The 27,896-nt window shown below is 45.5% G+C and overlaps 1 protein-coding gene across 3 annotated transcripts in view; it reads right to left on the bottom strand.

Moving 5' to 3' along the window:
* Positions 1-9,894: 9,894 nt before the first annotated feature.
* sema3d (sema domain, immunoglobulin domain (Ig), short basic domain, secreted, (semaphorin) 3D) overlaps positions 9,895-27,896 on the bottom strand; it is a 188,730-nt gene continuing 170,728 nt past the window's right edge. For all 3 annotated transcript variants that reach the window (XM_069909344.1, XM_069909343.1, XM_069909342.1), the window contains exon 18: positions 9,895-13,789. In XM_069909344.1, coding sequence (XP_069765445.1) covers positions 13,397-13,789 — 393 coding nt within the window. In that variant the 3' untranslated portion in view covers positions 9,895-13,396. The remainder of the gene's footprint in view (positions 13,790-27,896) is intronic.

Consider the following 27,896-nt stretch of genomic DNA (forward strand, 5'->3'; position numbering starts at 1 on the left):
AGGATATGGATGGATCATTTCATTCCTGGATGGCCAGTCATAAAGGTTCTTCTTCCCACAGTCAGTGAGAACGCTGAACAACCAAAGGAACTGCTCACACTGACCACCCGAGACTCTCAGTTGCACAGAACATTATTTATTGGTAGAGATGAATGCATATCTTCCATATGTACTGTGTGTCTGGAGAACGCAGTTTCATCAGGTTGTACTTGTCCAATCAGATGACAATTAACTTGACTTGACTTGGCATTGAGGAAGTGGAATTTCATTCCTTCATGACCATTCATTGAGGTTTAACACTGGGGAAGGGTCATTTCAGACCTGTACCAAATGGACTGTTGGAAGTCGAATGGATGAGTGTTGAGAGGAGGGACTAAGACAGGAAGCACAACTGGTTGGCATGAGCAACTTGTACGTTTCCACACTGTGCAATCTACAACTCTGAAACCTTGTCTGGGAGCGGAAACCTCTTGTAAATGACTGAAACACATGACAGGATCTTCCTGTCATCACAGTAGTCTGCGAATTTAGAATTTGCCAGCAATAAACAGAGACTTGGATCTCAGAATGGTTCAGCATCATGTTGGAAAGAATGAATGAGTGGCAATATCCAAGATCTCATTTCTAGATGAAATCATCAATTTGCCATCAACTCTCCAAAGGGGATAGAATTTTCTTGGACAACTTGTGACAATAATCTTCCCTCAGCCCTAGATACTGCTGCCTGTGTTCAAGACTAATTGACTAGAGCAACCCAGAACTTCATCTGTTACCATCAGAGGAAGATTTCTGACACAGACCTTCAGTCTATCCATATGTTCCTCTTCTATGATGTTGAATTCAATTGTTCAAGATTATTTTATTGTCATGTCATAAGTCAGAAAAAAGTCACATGACATGAAATTTCCTTCAGTCTACTGTAAAGCAGTCACAGATTCACAATCAGGAAAAATTGCCCATGACCCTTACAGTCAGAGAAAGAGAAGCAAAAGAGTCTCCCCAGGGTCACTGAGTGCACATGTATTCACCCCCAGCACCCCCACAGCCGCATAGCCTTCAGTCCAAGCCATCACCAACCCGAGCTCTGGACACACATCTCTGACACCATCAGGAAGCCTCCAGCACCCTTTTGCATTGCAGTTCCAATATCTGCTACCCCTTCAGCCAGTCTCGAACTAGTCTCCCAGTGGACTGCGGTCCGCAGTCCGCTGAGTGTCCCTTGACCGCAGCCTACGTGGATTCCTCACCTCAAATCACCAGCACCCTACCTACTGCCTGTGTTCTTCAGCCTCAGAGCTCCTCACTGATCACCGTCCCATGGATCATATCCACTGCATCTCATTCTCGGCGGGGGTGGTCTCCCCATTTTCTGGTACCCTGTGCCAGTCCTCTACTTCCCTGGAGTTTGTAATCTCTTGTAGGTTATGCCGATCATAGGCGCTGCCTTCGGGGCTCAGTGATTAGTAAGGGGTTGCTTAAGGTGGGATGTGGGTGGGAAGGGAAGGTTGGGAACAACTGCTCTAGACCCAATTGTTACTGAAATATTTTGCTTGAGAAAAATTGTCATTGGCCCATTTTCTTTGGAGTTATGAAACCGTGCACATGACGAGTCAATTAGGGATTAATAAAACAGTGCTTTTCAAACTTTTTCTTTCCACCCACATCCCAGCTTAAGCAATCCCTTACTAATCACAGAGCACTGATGGCGTAAGGAATACTTAGGTGATTTGTGAGTGGAAAGAAAAAGTTTGAAAACCACTGGTTTAGAGCCCTACATAGCCAATTATAGTCAGATTGGGCAGTTGGACCCTGTGGGGGAGTGCAGAGACTCTGCTTCCCACTGTTCGTGAGTCCACGCCAACGGCGACACTGACATATTACAGCAGCTCTGGTAGCACCGACTTTTGACAATTGTTTATTGTCACAGGTACCAAAGATAGAGTGAAAACCTATCCAGGCAAGTCAACCCATCCTCAAGTTGTACAATAATAAATCAAAAGTGTAGGGTCTGGTGCTCCAGCAAGTCTGAGAGTGCATCGTATCGTGTTCCTCGGACAGAGGGCAGGGTAGGGAGGTAGGTACTGTACAGACAAGCAGTGCCAGGGAATAATGATACAAAATATGCGCATTGATTGCTTCAGTTATTCTGTTCATTTGTAACATATGGCTTCCAGAGAAATGCTGCCAAGGGAATATTGAATCACATGCAGTCATCTGTGTCAAACAAATCGCAGCGGCTGAGATGCAAAACAACCACTGGTGTTTGCAGAAAAAGAGGCCACAATCTGTGGAAGTAATTTTGGGATAAATGACAAACATTACAGTCAACATGGAACAAAGAGCGATTTGTTCTTGAATCTTCAAATTTGACCCAAATCAGAGTCATTATTTTGGTCCTTTGGTGTACTCCATGTAATGACTGCGAATACTTGTCTGTTGCATCTTATTCCCATTAAAACACACTGAAATGCTGGAAGAACTCAGCCAGTCTTTCCACGTCTAGAGGAGATCAATAGGAGATGGGAGGTAGGAGGTGGTTAAGAAGGTTTATGATGTGCTGGCCTTCGTTAGTCGCGGGATTGAGCTCAAGAGTCATGAGGTAAGGTTGCAGCTCCATAAAACTCTGGTTAGCTCACATCTGGAATATTTTGTTGAGTTCTGGAAGCTTTAGAACAGTGGCTCTCAACCTTTTTCTTTTCATTCCCATACCACTTTAAGTAATCCCTGTGCCACTGAGGCTCTATGATTAGTAAGGGATTGGTTAAGGTGGGATGTGAGTGGGAAGGGAAGGTTGAGAATCACTGCTCTAGACCCAATTGTTACTGAAATATTTTGCTTGAGAAAAATTGTCATTGGCTCATTTCCTTTGGAGTTATGAAACCATGCACATGACGTCAATGAGGGATGATTAAAACAGTGGTTTTCAAACTTAATCAATTCCTTACTAAACACAGAGTACCTATGGCATAGGGAATACTTAAAGTGGAAAGTGAGTGGAAAGAAAAAGGTTGAAGACGACTGCTTTAGAGAGCTTGCAGAGGAGATTTACCAGGATGTTGCCTGCATTGGAGAATGTGTTTTATGAAGCCAGGTTAGCAGAGCTGGGACTCTTCTCTTAGGAGTGAAGAAGGATGAGAAGAGACTTAAAAGAGATCTACAAGATTTTGAGAGGCGTAGATAAGGTGGTCAGGCAATACCACTTTCGCAGGGTGGGAGTAGCAAACACTAGAGGGTATCTGTACAAGGTGAGGGGTGGAAAATTTCAGGAAGACGTCTGGGTAAGTTGTTTACACACAGTAGTGGGTGCCTGGAATGCATTGCCAGGAACATTAGGGGCATTTAAAAGAGACAGATGTAAGAAAAATAGAGGGTTCTGGGTTTGAGATAGGGAAGGTTTAGATTGTTGAGTAGGTTTAGATTGGTTAGCACTGCATTATGGGTTGAAGGGCCTGGTCTGTGCTGTACCTAGAGACTCATGGTAGAGTTTTTGCTGTTTGCTAATGTTGGAAAAGATTGACTGCTGGATGCAAAATGAGATTGTGAGCAGTAATCCAAGTCTGGGAAGATGGACCATCTGCGCATGGGTTACAACACGAGCTAGTGACAGGCATCTCCCTCACACCCAGAGTGGCAAAGACTCATCTTAACTCAGGACACAAGAGTCAAAAGGCCCAACAAAATGCAATTTTTCTTCTTTTTAGCATTAAAGTTTTGAAGGCTTAAAGAAGTTTGAATGAAAACCATATTCCACAATGCTCAAGTGTTCCTGGTGTGAATTATTTTAATGGCAACCTAATCATAGTCAATCAGATTGACTCAGTATCTTTGGAGGGCCCACTATGTATTTTTTGCATGGTTCTATATGATTATGAGAGGCTTAGATGGCCAACACTTTTTCCCAGAGTGAGAGGAGCGAACACCAGAGGACATCAGTACAAGGTGAAGGAGGGAAGTTCAGGGGATTTGTCAGGGGTAGGTTTTTTTTAACTGTTGTAGGTTTTTTTTAACTGTTGTAGGTGCCTTGAATGCATTACAAGGGGTGGTGGTGGAGGTGTGGAATGATGGGGACACTTAAAAGACTCTTAGATAGGCCCATGGATGAAAGAAAAGTAGAGGGTTCTGGGTGTGAGTGATGGAAGGTTTAGATTGTTGAAAATATTTATAAACAGGGCCCTCCATCATGTTTGGGACAGACACGTTTTTTTCCTTTATTTGCCCGTGTGCCACAGTGCACATTCCAGATTTTATTCAGGGTTATTTGTGTCTATTTTGGGACATTTGATTTCACAGGTGTTGGTGAGGACTTGGGTATGTTTAATTGCTTCCTAGCTTTTGATCACCTTTGGTGTCTGTTGCCATTTTTCTACACGAGGACCAGGGTTTGTGCCCAAAGAAACTCAAAGAAGCCACTATGAGGCTAAAAGACAAGAATGAAACAAATGAGATGAACTTGAGATAGAAAATTACCCATGATCAACCTTAGGATGACCAAAACCAACAGTATGGAATATCATTAAGAAGAAATAGTGAACCATAAGCCTTCTTAACTACCTCATTACCCTGCACGGAATTCTTGAGAGATCTACAGTTCCTCCACACTGATAAGATCTTTGACCATATAATTGACCTTCAAGTTTGACCTTCCAAAATACATCACTTCACACTTATCATAAAGCAATCATTCTTGTGACAGCAGTTGCAGGGCATTGTTGTATTTTGAGAACTTCTAAGATTTTCTATCAGGAGTAAAAAAAATTCTGCTCTGATTTAAATATTTTTGTTGAGCCCTCACTTTGTTGTACAATGCACTTCAAGATAAAACAATTATTAAAGTTTGGTTATTCTCTTCATAGCTGATCTTATTAAATTCTTCCAAATCAAATGGTGGTGGACATGCAGATAAATCATTAGTTCTTGTGTAACACCTTCAGTTGTGGAGGTGGGCTCTCCTTAATAAAATCACTTCAGACATCAATGTAAATTATAATTGGATTATATTGTCATTTGAAAGGCAGCAGCTGTTGAAAGAGCAGTTCATTCACATTTTCTCCTCCTTCATTAGCTTCTTTCAAAGATTCCACTTTTTTCTGCTCAGATTATGGTCCCTTGAGTGCCTGAAAGATTTTTAGACAAGAGTGAAATGCCTGAAGATGTCGTGCAAGAGCAAAGAACAGGTTGTGAATCTGAAATAGAAAATGTTGGACACATTGAGAAGGCCAAGCTACTCATTGGAAGAGATCCAGGAGGTTCAGAGCCAGCACCACCAGGCTGAGGAACAGCTTCTATCCACGGGCAGTTAGAATGCTGAACGACCAAAAGAACTGCTCCCACTGACCCTCCGAGACTTTCATATTCATGAAACAGCATTTATTTATTTATTGGTATAGATTAATACTTGTCCTACAGATGTATTGTTTGACTATATATGTGTCATGTCTGGTTGTGTGACTGCATGTTTTTGCACCAAGGACCGGAGAATGCTGTTTTGTCAGGTTGTAAAATCCAATGACAATAAACCTGATAACTCTGAATTGAAGCTTGTTGTTTCATCAAATCTCCTGCCAACATTTTGCCAAAACCTTGATGAAGGGCTGAAGCCCAAAAGATCGATTCTGCACCTTTACCTTTGCTGTATAAGGGGCACTGTTTGACTTGCTGAGTTTCTCCAGCATTGTGTTTTACTCCAACCCACAGTATCTGCAGACCTTTGTGTTTTACACCTGGTTCCACGTAGAGCCATCCTACCAATTCCCCTTTCCTTCCTCAATCCACAATCACACCAAGATGCAGCATGGAATGAGGCCCATCAGCCCGCTGAGTCAATGCTAACCATCACCCACCCTTCTGCACTGATTCCATCTTGATCCAATTTTTTCCTCGCCAAACTCTCCCAGATTCAACCACTCACCCATGCTCCAGGGTCATGTTACCATGGCCACTTAACTGGGGAAACCACATGTCCTTGGTATGCTGGGCGCCTGTTTTACACTCAGAACCAGGTGAATGCTCTCTCATGCAAGACTGCAATGGCACAGTCAATAAACGTGGGGAGCAGGGCACCAGAAACGGGGAAAACCCCACACTTCCCCCCTGTTGAGAAGAAGAAGCAGAGGAGACAACCCTACAGGACAGTCACCTTGGTGTTTGACAAGTGATGGGCTCTGCAGCTGGTGGACATATATAGACAGGGAGCACTTGTGGTGGAGAAGCCCACATAGACTGTGGGCTGCTGGAGACTTCAGGTCAAAGGACACACCAGGCTATGTCCGCTGGAGACTGACCCATGAGAACTCGGTATCAGAACTTGGTTTCGAGAGGGTGCTGAAAGCAAGAAGGGCTCCTGATGGGTCTTGGGCGCTAAGGACTTCCTCATGGTGTTGGTGGTTTGGAACTGGGGCTTGGGTTGCCAATGGCTTGAACTCAACTGGAATCTGTATGGATGCGGGGACAGCAGGAGGTGAATCCACGGACACTCAGTGACTTTAGGGGGGAGCTCTCTTTTGGTTCTCTTTCTCTAACGGTAAAGTGTCACGCAATGCTAATGGCGAATCTTATGGCAGACTAAAAGCAATTTTGTATAATATCACATTTCGGTTTTCATTACATAACAATAAATAGAGTCTGATCTGAACTGTTGAAAAGGGGATCAATAGAATTTTGGGTATCAAGGGAAAGAGGGTTGAAGGTGGAAAGTTGTAAAAACAGAGATGCTGGAGAATCTTGGCCAGTATCGTAGCATCCACAGGAGGTAAAGATACATTACCGACGTTTTGGACTTGAGCCTGTCCTCAAGGTGTGAGAAAAAGGCTGGCAAGTGGCCTGTGTAAAAAAGCTGGTAAAAAGGGAAAAAATGGGAGGGAGAGGAGTTCAAACTAATGGATAAAAGATGTTAATTGGATATGATAAGTCAAGTCAAATCAACTTTATTACCATATGATTGTGCCAGAACAACCCTATGAAACAGTATTCTCTGGTCCTCAGTGCAAAACATGCTGACTCACAACCAGACATAACACACACACAGACAAACAATGCATATTCAAGACAAGTATTTCATCTTTACAAATAAATATCGTTCTGTACAGATGAGAGCCTCGGAGGGTAACTGTGAGCAGTTCCTTTGGTCGTTAAGCATTCTCACTGCCCGTGGGAAGAAGCTGCTCCTCAGCCTGGTGGTGCTGGCTCTGATCCTCCTGTATCTCTTCCCTGACAGGAGCAGCTGGAAGATGCTGTGTGTGGGGTGGAAGGGGTCCTCAGTGAGGAAAGATGAAAATTGATTGAGGAAGGGGTGTTTATTTTTGACTCTGGCAGCTCGTTCAAGATAATTTATCATCTGATTGTACAAGTACAACACGATGAAACAGCGTTCCTCAGTCCTCAGTGCAAAACACACAGACACACAACCAGATATCACACACACACACAGGGAAACAATACATGTGTGAGCACTGCCTTCCGAAGAATTCAGACACAAAGTTTGCAGACTGTACAAACAGGCTTAAATTCGTACACACAAGGTCCCTGTACCTTCCGGGCTCCATGTGCTCGACTGACTATCAAAGGGGCCAGCTCAAGTCTTTCTACAGGCCAGGTGGGGCCAGCCTCCCAGGTTGCCTACCTGCAGGTACAATGATTGACCCCTGCAGTAGGCCAGTGGAAGTGCGGCTCGTGGAGTGGTTGTGTACATACTGTACATAAAAATAACGAATGTTTCATAAATATTAAAGACTCAGATGGTTAGTGTGAGCAAGTTGAAAAGAGTAATGTGAAATAGAGGCCAAGAGAAGATTCCAAGATCACGAACGGTGGCCGGGGATGAACTAGGCTGGTCTGAGAGCAGGAATGAAGTGTAAGTCTGCAGGCCTCATTCAGTAACAGGCAGAGGGACTGCCCCGGTTCCTTCTGCATCAAAGGAATCTGACACCATCTCCAGCCCACTGCACTTGACCTCAGAAGTGGGTCAAAGACCGTTTTTAGATGTTCCAGCCAGTGGCTCTCACATAAATGTCCTCAACCATCAGTATCTTCTAGGCTTACTCGGCCCATCCGTCTATATTCTACAATGTCTGGAATACATGATATTCTCTTCAGACCCTTGCTTTGTGGACTCTCAAGCCATGGGCAGTGAGAACTCTGAATGACTAAAGGAACTGCTCACACTGACCATCCGAGAATCTCATACATCCATGAAATGATACTTATTGATTTATTTATATAGATGAAATACTTGTCCTGCATTTGTATTATGTGAGTTCTGTCTGGTTGTATGTCTGCATATTTTGCACCAAGGACCGGAGAAGGCTGTTTCGTCGGGTTGTACTTGTACAATCAGATGACAATATCAACTTGACTTTGTTAAGTGTGGAACAAGACACACACAACCAGACATAAGACGTAAAGCAGTCAGCAGTTCCACCCTGTGTTTTCACTCCTGCTCTGTCACCCCAGTGGGGTTTCTCTCTTGCTTTCCCTTCATTAATCTGAGTCAACACGTCTTCAGGATGCAGCGAGTTTTACAGTGGTGATTAAAACAAAGGACCCCCTGTCCAACCTGTCCACAACCTGTTTACCTACCTTCATATTTACACAGACCTGCAGAGGCAGAAAAAGTGTTGGCCAGAGGGTGTTAAAGACTCAAGCAGTGACACCAGAAAGTTTCACTTCCTGAAATGTTAAAGTGAATCAAACTGGGAATATTTTAAATCCAAGTGTCTACTTTATTAAAATAATACCAAAATATACATTTTACATTCCACTCCCAGGATATGAATACAATGACATGCTTTATTTAACATCTTTACATGAAAGAATCGTATCCTCCAAGAAAATCACCCCTGACATGGGAACTGTGTGCTCAGATTTTTCTTCTTCATCCAGTTACCAGGTTCCTGGGCTGCCTCTGGTCTCATCAGCTTGGCAGGACATCTCCCACAGAAGGGGGTTGGAGAAGATGACAGCGAACCTCCCACCATTCGTGAGCACCACCGTGCAGCTGGGCCAAGCCTCCCTCTGCCACTGAATGACAAGACACTGGTGGAGGTAGTCTCAGGGTTGGTCAGAGGTGATAGTCACTTCTTTAATACTTTAGCAGCAGCCTTGGTGGTTCTGAATCATAGAACACTACAGCATAAGAGAACAGGCCATTCAGCCCTTAATAGTCTGTGCTAAATCTTCATTCCGCTCGTCCCACTGACTACACCTATTCCATAACCCTCCAGACCTCTCCCATCCACGTATCAATCCAATTTATTCAGTAACTGCCTTGATCACACCCACAGCCACAGTCTGTCTCATGTCGCAGACAGCAAAGTGAGCTAGAGATCCATTCAGACCTCCATTCAATCTTGACCAACAATGACCATGGGTGACAGAGGTGTGACAGATTCTACCTCTCTTTAAAGCTTGGTTTTTCTGAGTTAGTCATGATCGAATGAGAGAGGTGGAGATGCAGATCTGGAATCTGGAACAGCACACCCACCCACCAACTCAGTGGAGGAACTCAGCAGGTGTACGAGAGAGGAAACGGCCAACGTCACCGGCTGGAACACGACATCAGGTCTCCTTCGCCATTTCCAACAAGTCATCCTCGTTACTGCCCAGTTAGGTGATCTCTTTCTGAAGATGCAGATTTCCACCAGGATACTATTGCTGATTCCCGATGAAGGGGTTTGTCCTGAAATGCTGGTCATCCCACGAGATCCTCTAGCCCACACATGTCAAACTCTGGCCCGTGGGCCAAAATTATATTTGGCCCGCAAGATCATTTCAAAAATGTATTAGAGGTGGCCCGCCCTGCAGCGAGAGCCGATGCTGTTTTTTGGTAATGTCAACCCCACCATCCTCCCCCTTCATTGCACATCCTTCCCCACCCCCTAACTATCCCCTCCCCCCTAAAACCACCCTCCTTAAAAGATGGCCAGAATATTCTCAAAAAGGAATCCAGAATGGTAAAGTTCCACAAACCTTCTGCTGGGAATCCTAATAACACCCGGGCATCAGATCCACGGGATGCGGAGGGAGCAAGAGTGTTGCAGGTTGACCGTGCAAACTTTGAGAACGGGGAAAACAAAATTGTAACACGAGAAGTCTGTCGATGTCATCAGCCGGCAAGCCAGTTGGAAGGCTCCCCGCACAACCAGTCACTTCTCCCACCTGTCGAGCGGTGCGGCGGATTGGCGAGCGCCTGTGATTTCCCGTCGGCGCGACGGACATGGCAGGCTACGCACGGCCCTCGCTGTTCTGCAAAGGCTGATCGGCAGCGCGCTGGGCCTGAGTGGGTGGGTAAGCAGGGGTGGGCAGAGGGTGTAGGTGAGGAGTAATGGGCAGGGGAAGTTATGGTTGTGCGAGGGGCAGTTAGAGGGAGGGATGAGTAGAAGGAGGGGTGGATAGGGAAGAGGTAAAAGGGGAGGGGCAGGGCGAGTAGGGGAGGGGTGATTAGAGGGTGAGAGACGGGTAGAGGAAGGAACAGGTTGAGGGGAGAGGAAGTAGAGGGGTGTGTATAGGATGGGGTGGGAAGAGGCAGAGCGAGTGGAGTGAGGGGTGAGTAGAGGTTGGGTAAAGGACTGGTCAGGTAGAGGGATGGTGGGTCAAGGGTGAATAGAGGCTTAGAGTCTGAGGAGTGAGCAGGAAATGCTGAGTCCTGATGCAGGCCAAAATGGACACAGCCTGCGAATGCTGACTACATCTCCACAGGGACCAAATAGGTTTCCCTCAGGTCAAGCAAAGGGTGAACTTGAGCTACCTACTCCTGACCTGTAACATTATCCTCCTAAAGTTATATCCTAAAGTTTAACATTACATATGTTGAAAGAAGAGAAAACATGCAGATGTTGTTGAAAAGTTTCAATAAATATTTAGTTCGGCCCTCGACTTAGTCCAAGTTTTTAATTTTGGCCCTCCGTGAATTTGAGTTTGACACCCCTGCTCTAGCCGATTGTGTATTGACACAATGGCACTGAGGTATCTCATAGTTCCTGTGCCCCACGTTCCATCCAGGTGCTCTGTGCATGGAGTTTGCATGTTCTCTCTGTAACTGCCTGGATTAACCCCTCCCCCCATGCTCCCATTTTCTCAAACATCCCAAAGATCTGTGAATTGGTAGGTAATTATCTGCTGAAAATATCTCCGTGTGTGGGTGAGGGACAGGAACATCAGGAGGAGGTTAATGTGGACATTGAGAGGGAAGAGGGTACAGGGAAAGGGGATAGTGGGTCTAATGGGTCACGAGCTGGCAGATTCTCAGTGGACTGAATGGCCTCCTATGTGATGGACAATTACGAAAAATTCTGTTTGAATGAAAACTGTAGAACTGAGAGAATATGGGAGCAGAAGTGGTTCTTGCAGCCCCCGGATCCCACTTCATCTTTCACTCGCCAGGTTGAAGGCAGTCTAAGCTCAATGCTCATCGCCAGGAATGAATGTGGAGGAAGTCCTCACTTGTTGGATGGCAATCCCTGAGACCCAGAGAACACTCGGCATTACCCTGAGCTCTCCACCCTGACGGGATCCATCAGTGTCCACGGACTCGGGACTGAGGGACAACGACTCTGGACTGCCAACAGTTCTCAGCAAAAGAAATGTTACATCCAATCTGAGGCCTAACATTTGCAGGCTTTCAATGACCTCAGACCTCATTTGTTTAAGGGTGATATTTGAAAAAAATCAGATCTCAGCTAAATAATCAAAAAAAGAACTCAACCATTTAAAAATAAAGTAGAGATTAAGGACTCTTTTTACAGCAACATATATTCTACAATTCTTTCACTTGAGCCTCAACAACTCTCTGGCTACCTGCTGTGTCCCTAATGGCTGATGTAACTTACCTGAATACATTTTATCTTGAAAAAAATTGCTAAATTAATGATATTATCAACTGAAGAGAAAACTGAAATTGGAAAGTGGAATTATGGATTGTCAACCCAGTTCCGCCAGTTACTACGTGCAGTTCTGGTCGCCCCCTTACGGGTAGGATATGGAGGCGTGCCTGGAGGGGATGAGCTTTGGGGAGAGGTTGGACAAATTGGTGTTGTTTTTTCTGGAGTGTTGGAGGCTGAGGGGAGACTTGATGGAAGTTGATGAAATTATGAGAAGCCTAGATAAGACCAATAGATTACTTTCCTGTGAGTCAAAAATGCTACACACTAGAGGCCATGCATTTAAGGTGAGGGGGAAAAGTTTAAAGATGTGTGGAGCAAGTTTTAGATGGAGAGTGGTGGGTGCCTGCAACAGGCTGACAGGGGTAGTGGTGGAAGCAGATACCATGGTGCTGTTGAAGAGGCTTCTTGGCACAGGAATGTGATGTCAAGAGAGGGGCATGTGTGTGAGCAGCAGTTTTAGTTTACCTTCGACTGTCTTCAGCTCAGATGAAGGGCCTGTTCCTGTCCTGATCGATGTACTACATTCATCCTCTGCAAGCCATTCATTTTTTCATCTTACCGGTCGGTGCCCTTTCAAACCCCTTGTCCACAAGGGCCCCACTCAGAGGGATCTCCAGTGAGGAGACACAATGCCTGGTAATTCGGTTCTTCCTGCTCGATTTCTCTCCTTCACCTTAATGAAGTGGCAGGCATCTGTCCATTCCCTTGCCCTGTGAGAACAACACTGCAGTAAAGTATCCTGAGGGAATTGCACACACCAGCAGATCCCTTGGCTGTCGCTGCCTGCCTCACCTCCAAACACAGTTCTGATCCCTTTCAGCCAGCCTGAAACAGGCTTTTTCTGGGTCAAAGCACAGTAATTATCTTACGTCACCACCCATGGTGAGGAAGGTGCGTAAGACTCATCTTCTGGTGACATTTTACAAGTCACATGAATAAAGACCACTAACAATTTACAGCAATAAAGAATACTGTTACACTGAGCTGGCATCGATAAGAAAGCAGATGGAAAGTGTTCACTAATCACCAGTGCATCCTGGAGAGACCCAATGCAGTTTGAGCGACTGCCAGAACTTCCAGAGATGGGTTGTGAAGCAAAGCTAATGAATGTGGCAGCGATCCAATACTAGCCTCCCCAACTCAGAACTTGCCATCCTGGCTTTCGGATGACCCCCATTTCTAAAAGCCAGTGTTGATTCATCCCCAGAATAAGGGGTGGCCGTGGGACATTGCAACCCTGATGTACTGCTGCTTGGAACATCTCCCTCACCACTGGATGGTCCCATCACGCAAAGTGTGAGCTGGCACAAGGCGGGGAAAGCTTGTGGAGAAAGCAGAGACACCCTGGTGTGCTGGGTGTCCTGTCAAATGGAGCATTGGAGAAGATTGCAGGCTTCAGAGTCTCTGCTGGAATTTCTAACCTCTAAGCACATCACGTCAGACGTTGTCCTCAGTCACACTCCATCACGGTGTGGAGCGTGCAGGGGGCTTTGCCCCAGTTGTCCCCGGCCAGCACCAACCTATGCATGGTGACGCCGGTTCCTGTTCTTCTTCATCTCTTGCACGTGCTTCCACTTGGCCGCCCCCTTGTTCTTCTGCCTTCGTTTCTGTCGGTGCCACAGCTGCTCGCAGTAGTCATCCACGGTGAAACTGGCACTACTCAACAGCTGGACGTAGTCTTTGTACCTCAGCCGTGACTCCGAGGCAAAGTCTCTGCTCTTGGAATCCTCCTCCACACTCTTCTGGGCATTCTCCATCTGTTCGTTCTCGATCACCTTCAGCTGCAGCCTGACAATGGTTTGAGAGAAGGATTGTTCCTCGGCTCTGCACAGGTACAGCCCTGCATCCTTGCGCTCCACACTCCGGATCAGCAAGCCATGCTCGGTTTTGATGATCCGCTCATCACCTTTTACCTAAGAGACAAAACTAAATCCAGTAAATACCAAGGGCAGGAGGAGGCCATTTGGCCCCTTCATTTCTCTGCTAGCTCTAGAATTACCATCCCCTCTGCCCACCCCTTGGTGCATGAGACGTTGCTCACCAACAATTGCAACAAGAGTATCCCCCCCTGAGCCTGCTGATTCCGAGTGGGTGAGGACATCATCTCACGAGCTTCAGTGCACTGCCAAGGTGGGTATCACTGCAGGAGGGAGCATCCCACTTTGGGGGGGCAGTGTGAGGGAGCATCCCACTGTGGGAGGGAGGGATGATATGAGGGATCATCCCACCGTGCGAGGGGCAGAGTAGGGAGCACCCCTGGGGGGGAGGGATGATGTGAGGGAGCATCCCTTGGGGAGGGGAAGAGTGAGGGAGCACCCCTGGGGGAAGGGGCACAGTGAGGGAGCATCCCACTGTGAGGAGGGATGAAGTGAGGGATTCCTTGTTGCCAGAGAGATACAGGGAATAATCTTTTTGGAAGATTAATAAACCATATTTTAACCTCTTTTATCTCGTATGAATTTTGCAACAACAATAAAGGTCTAAGTTGTCAAATTAGAATATGATTTATTGAAAGTGTTTGGTTCTGGTTTTGTGCATGGAGTTGGCATCCATAATATCACGCAACGGTGATTCTCAATGACATTGTGGACAGAGCCACATTCTAAAGCATTTTGTTTTGGAATTGATCAGATTTTCACATATTTCCCAGAAAGTTTCCTTATTGCCACACCAAAGTTTGAAATTAATTAGAAGCATTGATTCAAAAGTCTTCATTTACATTTTCCAGTGATAGCGTCATAAATATTGAATTTATTATACGCTTGGGATTTATCTGGAGGCAGCAGAGATTTGTAAGAAGAATCGATACACATTAATCAAATGCTTAAGGGAAGTCTCAAACAAGCTGGCTTTGTGTATTTGACAGCACTCCAGATTCAGAGCCCATTCTAATCGTTAGACATTTTAACATATTTGTAAAGTGCAATTTAATTAGTTCTGTAATGAAAAATAATTGTTTCAACTGAGCTTTGAGTTTAATGTTATTTTGATGAATGAATTCAAACTCCAATGTGTGTCCTTGAACAAATGATATATTAAATACATTTCTCAACAATGAGAGGATTTTGCAAGCTCGTTCCAACTGCCCGTGTTGGGGTTGAGACGAACAAGAGCCAGTCTTGTTCCAAGACGGAAAAATCTGAGAGGGTTCAGCAGGGCAAACACGGAGATGTTTTCCTTGGTGGAGTCATTTAAAACAGGGAGGCAGAATTTCAAAATTGAAGTCCATCCACTAGATACAGAGATGGGGAGAATCTTCACAGAGGGAAATAAATCTGTGGACATTTGCGAAAGAGCTCTGGAGGTGATGTCATTGACCACATTCAAAGGTGTGATAGACAGATATTTTGGTCTGTAGGGGGTTATGAGCGAAGCCTGATCATACTAAAGACAAACCAAGCACAAAGCTGGAGTAAACAGCTGGTTAAAACACAGTAGTACACGAGTAACCACAAGGACCCCCACCACCCAGACCGTGCCTCTTCACCCTGCTACCATTGGGAAGGAGGTACAGGAGCCTGAAGATGAACTCCCAGCAGCACAAGGACAGCTTCTTCCCCTCCGCCATCAGATTCTTGAACGGACATTGAACCCCAGACATGGTCTCACTTTCTTTTTATAACGATTTTGCACCTGTAATAATGAATTTTGTGACGTTCATGATTCTGATTTTTGGAATCTGCAGCAAACACCACTCAGCTGGAGTTTCTCTCTGTCAGGGTGGATCGAGATGAAGGGTTTCAGCCCAAAACATCAACCCTTCTTTTTCTCTCACTGATGCTGCTTGGACCTGCTGATTTCCTCGAGTAGATTGCATTAACCCGGTCACTACACAAATTGTGACACATTGGTAACCATGGGTATAAACACTGAAATGATCCACCATGGTGCTTCCTGTACCTTCCTTCCCTGCCTGCTCCAGGCTCCAGCCTCCCACTGACCTGGGCTGAGGGTAGCAGGCACACTGCCCCTCACAGGACTGGCAAGGGTCAGAAAAGGGTGGAGCCTTGATACACCAGTGTGGTTTCCCCCACCCCCACTCATCACAGGACAACAGGCTCTGCACTTTGGAGGGGACAGGACAAGGCGCACTTCAGGCCACTTAATTAGCAACCAGAGTAAATCACAGAATTCTGGGGACACCGTGGTTGAAGTAAAAACATAAAATGCTGGAGAAACTCAACAGATCAGGCAGGGTCCTTATGTAGTAAAGGCAAAGATACAGAACCGACATTTCGGGCTTGAGGCCTTCATCAAAGTCTGAGAAAATGCTGGCAAGCATTTGAACAAAAGAGTGGGGGGGCAGGGGAGAGGAAAGGAGGCATGGCAAAGGCAGGAGATGATAGGTGGATAAAGGAGGGAGGGTTCAGCAGCAGTGAGGAGGACGGGGGGGGGGGGGGGGGGGGGGGATGACTGGGTGGGTGGACGAACTGGAAAGACAGGAAAGAGGGAGAGGGAAGAAAAGGTGAGCAGATTTAGCAGAAAGCAATGAAGTCGATGTCCACGCCATGTGGCTGGAGAGGGGCCCAGACAGAAAATAAGGTGCTGTTCCTCCAATCTGTGGATGGTCAGGGTGGGTCAGTACACAAGGCCATGGACAGACATGTGATCTTGGGAGTATGTCCCGGAATTGAAATGATTGGCCACTGGGAGGTTGCTGTGGTTGTGAACAGAGAGGAGTTGCTGAGAGAAGCGATCTCCCAGTCTGCGACCGGTCTCTCCAACATAGAGAATGCCACAAAGGGAGCACCGGATGCAGTAAATCAGTCCTGTGGATGTACAGGTGAAGTGTTGCTTCATGTAAAAGGCCTGTTTGAGGCCCTGGAACATGGTGAGGGAGGAGGTGTGGGCACAAGTGTGCACCTCCTAGGTGTACAGGGGAAGGTGGCGAGGGTGCAATGGGTAAGAAGGAATGAGTGCACGAGGGAATCAAAGATGGAATGGTCCCTGTGGAAGGCCGAGAGAGAGGAGGAGAAAGAAAAATGTGTCTGGTGGTGGGATCCTGTGGTAAGTGCCAGAAATTCCGGTGGATAACATGTTGGATGCGGAGGCTGGTGGGGTGATAGGGGAGGATGAGGGGGATTCTGTGTTTGTTGCATATAGGGACAGAGGGGGCCAGGGTAGATGAGTGGGAAATGGAGGAGATGCTAGTGAGGGCTGAGTTGATGGTGGAAGAAGACAGACATAGAAAATCTGAACTGGAAGACCTCATCTTGGAAACAGCTGCAGTGGAGACGGAGGCATTGAGGGAAGGGGGTGGCATCCTTGCAGGTCGTTGTGGGAGTTGGAGGGATTGTAGTAATGTCAGTGGAAAGCTCATCTCCCATTAACAATCAATCAGGCCACTTAACTACAACCAATTTGGCCAATCAAATAACAACCAATTGGACCAAAAAGTTTGCAATCAATAAGCAACCAATTTTCAGCTGGGAAAGGAAGGAAACTCTGTAAAAAGTTCTGCCTGAAAAATTGTTTGCACTTCCCCGACATTTGACAAATTCAGAGTCAAAATGTAAAACACAATGTTTCCCTCGGTTTCGTGTTGGATAATCAGTCCCACGCAGGGCTGTCGAGAATAGAAACTCACCTCAGAGGTCGGGTGTGAAGACTCCCGTCACTTGATTGCACAGTGAATTTGTACATGGTGAATGACACAGATCAACAGCATCAGGTCAGGTCAGCACTGAACGCCCTTCTCCAGCCTAGTTGAAGAGCTCTGACATTTCAGATGAATGACCGTGTCATTCCCCTCTCCATGGCTAAAACAATTCAGCTGTCTAGTGTGAACACAACACCATCAAAGCATACTTCACCCCCAGGATCTGTATGTGAATCACTTCATGGACGGAACATTAAACAGAAGCTGAGAGGCCAGGGCCCACTTATAGAATCAATGGCATGCTCAAACACCGCGTCTACAGCAGTTACCAAATCAGACTTCGCAAACTCTACCCAGAGCTGGCTCTCAACTAAAGGACTCTGCTTATCATTTAAAGTGTTCATTCAAGACACAATTAGCTAAAAGGTCAAAGCATCTAAAGTGCAATATACATTCGATAGAATGAGTCTGGGGACAGTGTGTGACTTTCCCCAAGGGCAGTCATTGTGAATGCGCCAACCAAAATGTGTACAGTAAACCCCCACTGGGAAAGAAATGATAATGAACAGTTATACGGAAATCCTCAGGATGTTGGCTAACAGTTTTCTGATCCGGACCACACAGTTTTGAACCATAGACACTGACAACTTACATTCAAGACAGCAAACAGAAGGGAGGAAGAATCTCGGTGCCATTGACTGTGAACCGGTCACAGAGATCCCTGTGGCCGCCATCTGACAGTGGAGGAAGTCACATAACCCCCAACCTGCCAAAGTGAGTGACTGAACTGCCAACACATCTCAGGGACAAAGAATGCTGGTGGTGACACACAGAACTGGTGAAGGGAAAGTGAAAGGTCCGAGTACTTGTAGGAAAATCAGCCCCCAGACACCTAAAAAACCCTCTCTCCTCTGAAAGGTGCCTTGGGATCTCTTCTGCACCATTACAATGGCATGGTTAGTGTAGCGCCAGCGACAGGGGTACAAATCCTATGCTGTAAAGAGTTTATACGTTCTCCCCACGTCTGCGTGGGTTTCTCCAGGGAGCTCCGGTTTCCTCCTGCGAGAGATGAGTAAAACTGATATAAAAATATGAAGATGAGAAAAGTAATATAGATATATGGGTAAATGAATAAAGCCAGTATGAACAGGATAAGACATGGATATTAGAATGTAGGAAGTAGAGTTAGTCTGAATAAGATAAGGGTCTTCTAGCCCTACACAGTATTAGCAAGTTCTACATATGAAGAGGTTGTAGCCCTGAGAGTTAGGAAGGTGTAAATTAGAACAAAGACAGGTTTGTGAATAAGGACAATGAGGATAATGACATGATGGGACATCGACAGGTCCTCCAAGTTCACAGAAACAGCAGGTAGGCAGACAGGATTGCCTAATGCCAAACTCATCCAGGAGGCAGAAGAATGTAAGGGGGAGGGTATTCCTATACTGAAATCAACTCTATAAAAGTTGGGTGAGCCCCTGTGTATGTGTGTATTCCCAGGGTAAGGGGAAGCACCCAACTTTGCATTGTTGTATAATAAATGTTCTTTGTTCTCAATTTTTGTCTCGAGCAATTTCTGTGAAGGTACTTATGTTTCTAACACTCTCACCCTCCAAAATGTACGGGGGTTGTAATTTGGCAGCATGGGCTCGTGGACCAAAAGGGTCTGTTAGGGTATGAAATATCTTAATTAAATTAAATACTTTTCCTGGGTTCAGCCATCCATTCCTGGCCTGTCCACACTTACAACTGTGACATCAACCTTGTTAATATTACCTCCAACCTCTCCAGTGGTTCTCTGACCATTTTTTTAATGTGGCGAAGAGCTCCATCCAGCTCACACGAGGCATTCTCTCCCTCACTTCCGCTTGGAAGTCATAACAAGTCTCACAAGTCCTGTGGTTTTTTCACTTCTGAAATAATTCCAAGATTTTCCTCGTGGTCTTTTCAAACGAGGATACAGTGGGATCTTGCTGTGCACAGACTGGCCGCTGTGTTTCCGAGCACTGGCTCCCAACTTTTAAACTACTCCACCGTCGACAAATATTTTGAGATGTTCTGAACATGGTTACCGAAACACGATGGAAATGGAAGCCATTTGTGCCCTGCATTTGTGAAGTTACATTATCCTCTTTTACAGAGAATCAAATTGCATTTTAATGTTCAAAATGGCTGGGAATCTAAAGGGCAGGGTGTAAGTGCCTGAAGAGCTACTGCAGACACAGGAGCTCCGGCCAGTGCAAGCCACACATCCTTGCCGATGAAAACATGGTTATCCTTCGAAACAATATTCAGTAACCCTGGCCCCGGGAAATGGTTTCTGCAGAATTTACCATGAACAGCCGTCCAAGGTCTGTGCAAGGAAAGGTTCTCCTGTAGATTCACATCGAAAAAGCAGAGGGTGAAGTGATAAAGGGGCACTCTCTCCTCGTTGCAGAGTGGACCTTGTCCTTGTGGGCCTGTGTCACAAAGTGCAGAGATGTCCTGTGGTGGAACTGAAAGAAGGTAGACACATGATAGGGAGCAGAAAGCTGAGGGCTCATTCCTGGGAATACTGAGAGCTTAAATACTATCCTCCCTGGGGCAATTCAAAATATTAAGTTTGTAATTAAACCATCCTGCTGTGTGCAGGATGCATTTCCACTGCAAGCAGCTGAACGCCGGGATCTCAGAACAAGCCTCTGCTGTTAGTTTTACTCCATCAGGGAACTGTGATTGACCTGCTGACAGGCTTCAATTTACAAAAGATCCTGTCCATTTCCCAGGAGGTGGCCGGCTGGGAAACAGACCCAAATGTAAAGGCCACGGAGTAACCCACTCAGTCAATTGGTTCCAGGGACAATCTCCAGCCTCTCTCCCTCACTTCCGTTTGGAAGTTGTAACGAGTCCCACGGGTCACATTATGTTCAGATGTAGACATCGGCACAGGCTGCTTCCTAATGTCACAACATCTCCAAGTGAAGTGCAAATATTTACACCGTTCAAAGGAATTCAACAAGAACAGGTCTTGAAACTCGGAGGGACGACAATATTTTACTCCCGTGTAAATCACCTCCATCATCTTTCATTCAAGGGAAAGAGATTTGCATTCATCTCTTGCTGTTCAGTATAGCACAACCTCTCAACGTGCATTACAAGGAATGAAAGGACGATGAAGTTTATTTTCTGTTGTGTTGGCTGATTTATGCAGTGATGACACGACCATCGTTGGCCTCATCAGCAACAACAATGAGCCGCACGACAGAGAAGAAATGATTGTGGACTTCAGGAGGACGAGGAAGGACCACCCTCCACTACACATCAACAACTCTGTAGTGGAGAGAGTGGAGACACCAAGTTCCTTGGAGTTTACTGAACCAGTGACCTATCGTGGACACTCAATGTCTCCTCACTTGACAGGAAGGCACAACAGTGACTGCACTTCCTGAGAAGACTGAAGTGGGCAAGGCTACTGGCCACGGTCATGTCAACCGTCTACAGGAGCTTTACTGAGAGTGTCCTGGTCGGCTGCATCACAGGGTGGTACAATTGCTGCAGAGAAATGGATCGGAGGTCAATCCACAGGAGCATAAGAATGGCAGAGAAGATCATTAGAGTCTCCCTCCTCCATCAACATTATCTACCAGGATCATTGTGTGAAGAGGGCACGTAAAATCATTGAGGACCCCCTTCCACCCCACACACAGCATCTTCCAGCTGTTCGCATCGGGGAAGACATCCAGGAGGATCAGAGCCAGCACCCCCAGGCTGAGGAGCAGCTTCTTCCCACGGGCAGATTCACGAAACTATATTTATTTATTTGTATAGATGAAATACTTCCCCTGCATATGTATAATTTGTCTGAATGTGTGTTGTGTCTGCGTGTTTTGCACCGAGGACCGGAGAACACTGTTTCATCAGGTTGTACTTGTACAATCAGATGACAATAAACTGACTTGATCTTATACAGCCAACAATTTGAACATGACTGATAATCTGATTGTTAATTGATCAATAAATATTGGTCTGGGCACTGGGAATAGCTGGGCAGCATGGTTAGTGGAACGTTGTTACAGTGCCAGTGACAGGGTTATGAATCCTGTAAGGTGTTGGTACATTCTCCCTGTGTCTGCATGGGTTTCCCCCATGAGTTTCAGTTTCCTCCCACCGCTCAAAATGTACAGGGACTTGCAGGTGAATTTGGTGTAATCGGATGGTATGGACTCATGGGCAGAAAGGGCTTGTTAGCGTGCTGTACATCTAAAATTTAAATTTTTTTTTTCCAAAATAATACTCCAATATCTTCCAGATCTCTCAAGAGAAAGCAGCTAGAACTTGCTGGAACATTTAATTCCAAAGACAGTACTTTTGACACTGCAGCACATTCTCAATGCACCTGTCAGGAGGTTTCTGCTCAGGTATTTGCTATTGGACGTACATTAATATCCTTGGCTGGTACACAAATCTTCCAGGAAGTGTGTTTCTTACAGTGAGCAGCACCACTTTGGGTCAAGGGAACAATTTTGTTGTATCATGGTAGAGAGACTTGATCCTAAAATGCCTATTTCCAATATTGGCTCCTCATTAATGACAAAATTACCCTCTGGGCAAGTAGAAATAAAACAACGAGAAATGTTGGAGAAACTCAGTTGGTCTCGCAGTGTCCACAGGTGTACAACTCAGGACTGAGCCCTTCTTCAAGGTATGTTTTTTTATGAAATCAGTTCAGATTTCTCCAGCCAGCTTGACCTGGATCAGAACAAACCTTAGGGATTCTGCTCATCTCCCTTCAGTCAATGCCACGTGTCTGCAGAGGCTGGGTGCCTGACCATTTCTAAACCTATGACTGTAAAACTCTGGTATCTCGAATTCAAGCAACTGGCAAAAAAAACTGATGAAAATTTAAAAATTAAAATAATAAGATTAAAATAATAAGTTAAAAAATATGTAAGCTTAAAATTGTAAAAGTCAATGTTCTCTGAAGTAATGTGTAAACCTTTGGTGAAGATGGAAGCCAATATTCAGCCAGTGTAATGCTTGGATGGTCGGGCTCTGCTCATAGCAGCTGTTTGAATAAAGTTGTGTGAAGCAGTGATGGCATTGCCCAGGATGAAGGGCTGGTTGATGCCGCTCGCTATTGGGGCGACTCTCTTAAAGTGTCTCCTTATTCCTGCAGGAAGAGTCGCCACGCTCAGAGGCTTTGGGGGAGGGAATTAATGATCTAGAATGTTATTGTTCGTCTTTTGGGTGCCTCCGTGGAGGGGGAGGAACCTGTAGATGTAGTGACGGCTAAATGGTTTCAAAAAATGTGACTGAAAAATAAATTAAAGTAAAATGCTTTAAGGTTTATATATTCATGCAAGTTTGTTCCGTGTGAGAACAGAACTTGTATATTACTTTTGTCTTTTAAACTGTTTATTTTTAATGCAGGTGTATTAGTTGGGTATTGAAAGTAAGTCTCAAGCAACCAGAAAAAACACTTATCCGGCATCTCCCAATCCCCATAGGTGCCAGATACTAGGGAATTTACCATTTATCTTCAATCCTCATGTCAGTCCATTGATTGTATTGTATATACTGTAAGCTCGGCTTGTCTGGATCAGCTGGATTATAGCTCTACACTTTGTATTGATTGGAGAGAAATTAGGGTCATTCTTTCTATAAAATAAAAAACACTAAAATGCTAAAAATCTGAAAGTAAAACAGAAAATGGTGGGAACATTGGTTCTGTATTTTTATCTGTGCTACATAAAGGACACTGTGACCTGCTGAGTTTCTCCAGCATCCTGCTTTTACTTCAATCTAACCCGACCCTTCTCACACCCCTCCCCTCACGACACACCACTCCCTCCCCTCACGACACACCACCCTCACCCTCTACGCACCCCTACCCTTATCCTCCACACCTCTCTCCTCAGCCTTGCCCTCACTCCCTTCCACAGTGAGGTTCTGTGGGGATGTTGATGAATCACTAGCTTACAGCAAAATATCAGGAAACAATGCAAAATGCTTGAGGCCAACAATGTTCTAATCAGTGTGGATACAGCATCCCTAATAATCACTGCCTTTCTCCAACATTCTGGAAATGCTTTGATTGAATTTTCACTGAGCTCTCCCACTGATTCAATTGCCACTGATTGAAGGTTAAATATTGCAGAAAGATTTCTTTTCAACATAAGAATATAACATAAGAACATAGGAGTCGGCCGTCTGGCCCATTGAACCTGCTCCTCCATTCAATGAACACACGGTTGGTCTGATGATCGGCTCAATTCTACCTCCCTGCCTTTTCCCCAAATCCCTCAATTCCCCTACTATGTAAAAATCTATCCAATCTTGTCTTCAATATATTTACTTCAATGGACAGTGAATTCCATAGATTCACCACCCTCTGGGAAAAGCAGTTCCTCCTCATCTCCATCCTAAATCTACTGCCGTAGATCTTTAGACTATGTCCCCTAATTCTAGTCTCCCCTATCAATGAAATAAACTTACCTCCCTCTATCTTATCTATACCTTTGATGATGTTTCTACAAGATCCCCTCTCATTCTTCTAAATTCCAGTGAGTCCAGACTCAGACGACTCCATCTCTCCTCATAGGCCAAAGCGTTATGAGTGGATGGGACTTGAGCAAGTGCTCATTCCCCGAATCTAAAGATGAGCAATGTTCCTTCATATTCTGGCAGTGCCCACGCTACATCAGGATCCCAACAATGGCCAAACATTGTATTGGAATACCACAATTAGTGCCAGCCTTGAGATGGTGTTATTATGCCAGTCAACCCATCTAGGAGCATTAATCAGAGTGGACCAGAGTCACCTTCAGTCAAACTGTGGGGGATTAAGGGAAGCAGGCGTTTATCATTGCATGAAAGGTTGTGCTGGTCCAACACAAGAGCCAGTTTTACCTCTGGACACACTTTTTTCTGTGTGAGAATATTCAAAGAATGAGCAAAACAATGATAATGACAGCTCTTAGTGGAAGGGGTTTGGTTTGGTACACCTTCCTTCCGATTTAAATGCTGACTGGCTGGGACTCACAGGTAGCTTTGATGATGTAGCTCCTGTCCTTGGGTAAGCATTTTTTCCAAAGCTCTCAGTGTTTCCCAGATACAAGTTTGGTCTCTTCCAATTGGCGCTGAAAGATTGAGGTCAGATTTAGCCTCTTTCCCTAGTCACTTTGTATTTTTACCCACTGCCCCCCCCCCCACCCCCTACAGTCCCCTGTGCAGGGTGGAAAATTAGCCCATCAAGCGATATAGGGCAGCGACTTATAAGCTTCACTCTCAGGAGTCCTCATCGAAAACCAGGTCAGCAGCCAGAAAGAAGCAGTGCCCTGGCGTCCAGTTCAGAGAACTTGCTGCAAACTTCCTTGACCCAGGACTGGAATGACCGAGGCTGTAACAGTGATGTACTGAAGGTCACAACTGCAAGTTCCTTTCATAGAATTAAAATTATCGACATACAGCATGGTAACAGGCAATTTCAGCCGACGAGACCGTGCCGCCCAATTACACTCAATTAACCTAAACCACAGTACATTTTCAATGGTGGGAGGGAACCAGTACCCCTTTGGAAAACCCTCAAGGACACGGGGAAAACATACAAACTTCTTACAGACAGCGCAGGATTTGAACCCCAGTCCCAATTGTGGCGCTAACCGTTACACCAACCGTGCAGCTTTCACACGAGATTATTGTGAGATCTCTTACCCACCTTCCATAGTCATTAAGCCTTTTAACTTAATTCAGCGAGTTTACTATTATAGCCAGTTAGTTGGCCAATTCCTGCTTCGAATTCTCATGCTCTTATCAATGTACATCTCATTTTGAGGATTGATAATGAATCTCAACGGTTTTTTGCTGGAATGGACTGAGATGGCCATTGTCACTAATCTATTCCTCAGTTCCATCTGGGCGGATGGAGCAGGTTCAACACTAATGAAGGGGCTCTTCAATGCCCACCTCTGTTTTCCAAGTTTTGAATCATTGCGATAGAAATGGTGTAAGTGTCATTGTTAATCAATGAAGTTTCATTCTTGCACAATATGTTTAAGAAGAAATTATTTCCATTTGAACAGGTTTAATCCTTTTGGGACCAGAAATGTCTGTGTGGAATTTCAATTTAGAAATCCCTGATATTACGCTCACAATATCCCTTCGCAGTAAACTCCTTTCAATTTCCTGAAATTCACACCCTGAAGAGTTTTAACAGGAAATAGGTTTGGACAAATTGGTGTTAAAACCAAGGGAAATGTTACCTGAAAGAAAGAAGACTCTGCATTGCGGTGCAAAGGAGTTGCATGAAAGGTTTGCAGCTCAGAAGGTTGAGGATCTCAATCATATTGCTGACATCCAGCTGTCTTGTTGTGCTGTACCAACAGTATGCTGCCCTGTCACAGGGGCATCGCTGGGCTGGGATATTGAGGGAAACCTATTTCAGATGAGCGGGATCCCTCTCAACCTTCTCACTAATCACAACCACTTCCCCCATCCTGCCTGGCAACTCCCAATACCTCCCCCTGGATAATCATCTCATCTCCCAATCCTCATCCAATCTCTGTTCTCCTCCACCTCTCTACCACCAGAGAAGTGAAGGAGGGAGAGGGTGCAGAGGAGATTTACCAGGATGTTGCCTTGATTGGCAAATGTCTTATGCGGCAAGGTGAGCAGAGCTGGGACTTTTCTCTTTGAAGGGAAGGATGAGAGGAGACTTAATAGAGGTCTACAAGATTCTTGGGAGGCATAGATAGGGTGGCCAGTGCCTTTTTCCCAGGGCAGGTTTTTTACAGAGTTGTGGGGGCCTGGAATGCCTTGCTGGGGGTGGTGGTGGAGGCTGGAACATTAGGGGCATTTAAGAGACAGGCACATGGATGGAAAAAATAGAGAGTTATGGGATGGGGGGGGGGTTAAATATTTTTTAAGGAATATATGGGTCGGCACAACATTGAGGGCCAAAGGGTCTGAAATGTGCTGCAGTGTTCGATGTTCTAAGGCATGATGAGAATAACAGCCTGATTCCATGTTTCTGAGCCAACAATCTGTGATCCAACAACTTTTGGCATCTCAGCCTTCAACTAACATTGCAGACCTTTGTCACAATGGTTGCAGGACACTGTGGTATTTGATCTCTGACTGAACCTGTACGATTCTATCCCAATCGGCCAGATTGCAACAGTGAGATGGCCCTTCGCTGAGGCGTACAAATCTGACAGGTCATAACTCAAGTGTGGGAGAAAATGTGTCCGACAGTTACACTGGGTCTGCGGCACTTAAGCAACCTAAATGTTTACACAACATCAAAGCAGCTTTTAAAGCCACAGAAAGCAAGGCACATCGACATGTGCATAAACATTCAGCACAGCTTTGAAGTGCCACATTGAAATCATTCTGTCCTCACTAGTCAGTGAGGTTTAATTGTCCGTGAGAACAGTCCATATTACCTTGGGTCCTCCTCAGTGTAGAATCAAACAGTCGACTGGGGTGAAATGTCCAGTTTAGTTGGAGACTAAATGGTGTCTGGGTCAGCAGGATGGGGAAATGGAGGGGGATAGCTCCCCTACTGCCATGTTGCAATGGAGGATTTAGACCAGCTGATGCAAGAAGGGATGCAGTTGCATCAGAGAAGACACAATCTAATTTACACCATGAGGCCCAGGATGCAGATGAATTAGTAGACACATCTAAATTTTTGGGTAATATAAGGCATGGTCTCACTGCTGAAGTGGAGACTCTCTGAGGGGTGGAAACGTCTCTCAGCAAGAAGAAGAACTTCTAGAGTCCAGCCAACGTCCCGGTCGGGGGAGGTGGAGAAGCTGCTACCGGTGCACCGACAACTTACTACAAATGTGCGGTCATTGCCTCGCTTCGGCAGTTGGGACCAGTCCAGGCGTTGATAAGTATAATTGGGAAGGGCTTGCATATTGAAGTTTGAAATCAGCTTTTGAATTTGTAATAAACATTTGTATAAACTGAACTGCTCTCGGTGTGGGTGTCTATTTTTTTTCGGTAGCTCAAACACTGTGACCAATCTAAAACAAACAAAGTGAGAGGTACAAGTTTACCCAGGACACATGGAAACCTGTCCTGTCCTGGGATGGTCACTTGTCCACTGTTCACAGCTGATAGGGTGAGATCCAATTACATCCAAGTGACCCCATGTGCCATGTTAGGAGATGGGCAGTGACACGTCCACTAACAGTAGATGCTCCGCCCACCAAATCAACTTCAGCCAATGGGCAAGCAGTACTGTGTTTTTGACCCGTAAACTCTGGTGGACATGCAGGAAGTCACTTCGAGCTGGGCCTCAGTTCCACCTCAGATCCCTGCGCTCCTCCCCACACAGATTCACTGCACTACCTGCCCACTACCAGCTCAGTGCATTCGAGAGACTCGCACCAGACAAAGGTGAAAGGTCCACCCCGCACATGACCAAGTCTGGT

The sequence above is a fragment of the Narcine bancroftii genome, chromosome 13, assembly GCF_036971445.1.
Source record: "Narcine bancroftii isolate sNarBan1 chromosome 13, sNarBan1.hap1, whole genome shotgun sequence".
NCBI classification, from domain to species: Eukaryota; Metazoa; Chordata; class Chondrichthyes; order Torpediniformes; family Narcinidae; genus Narcine; species Narcine bancroftii.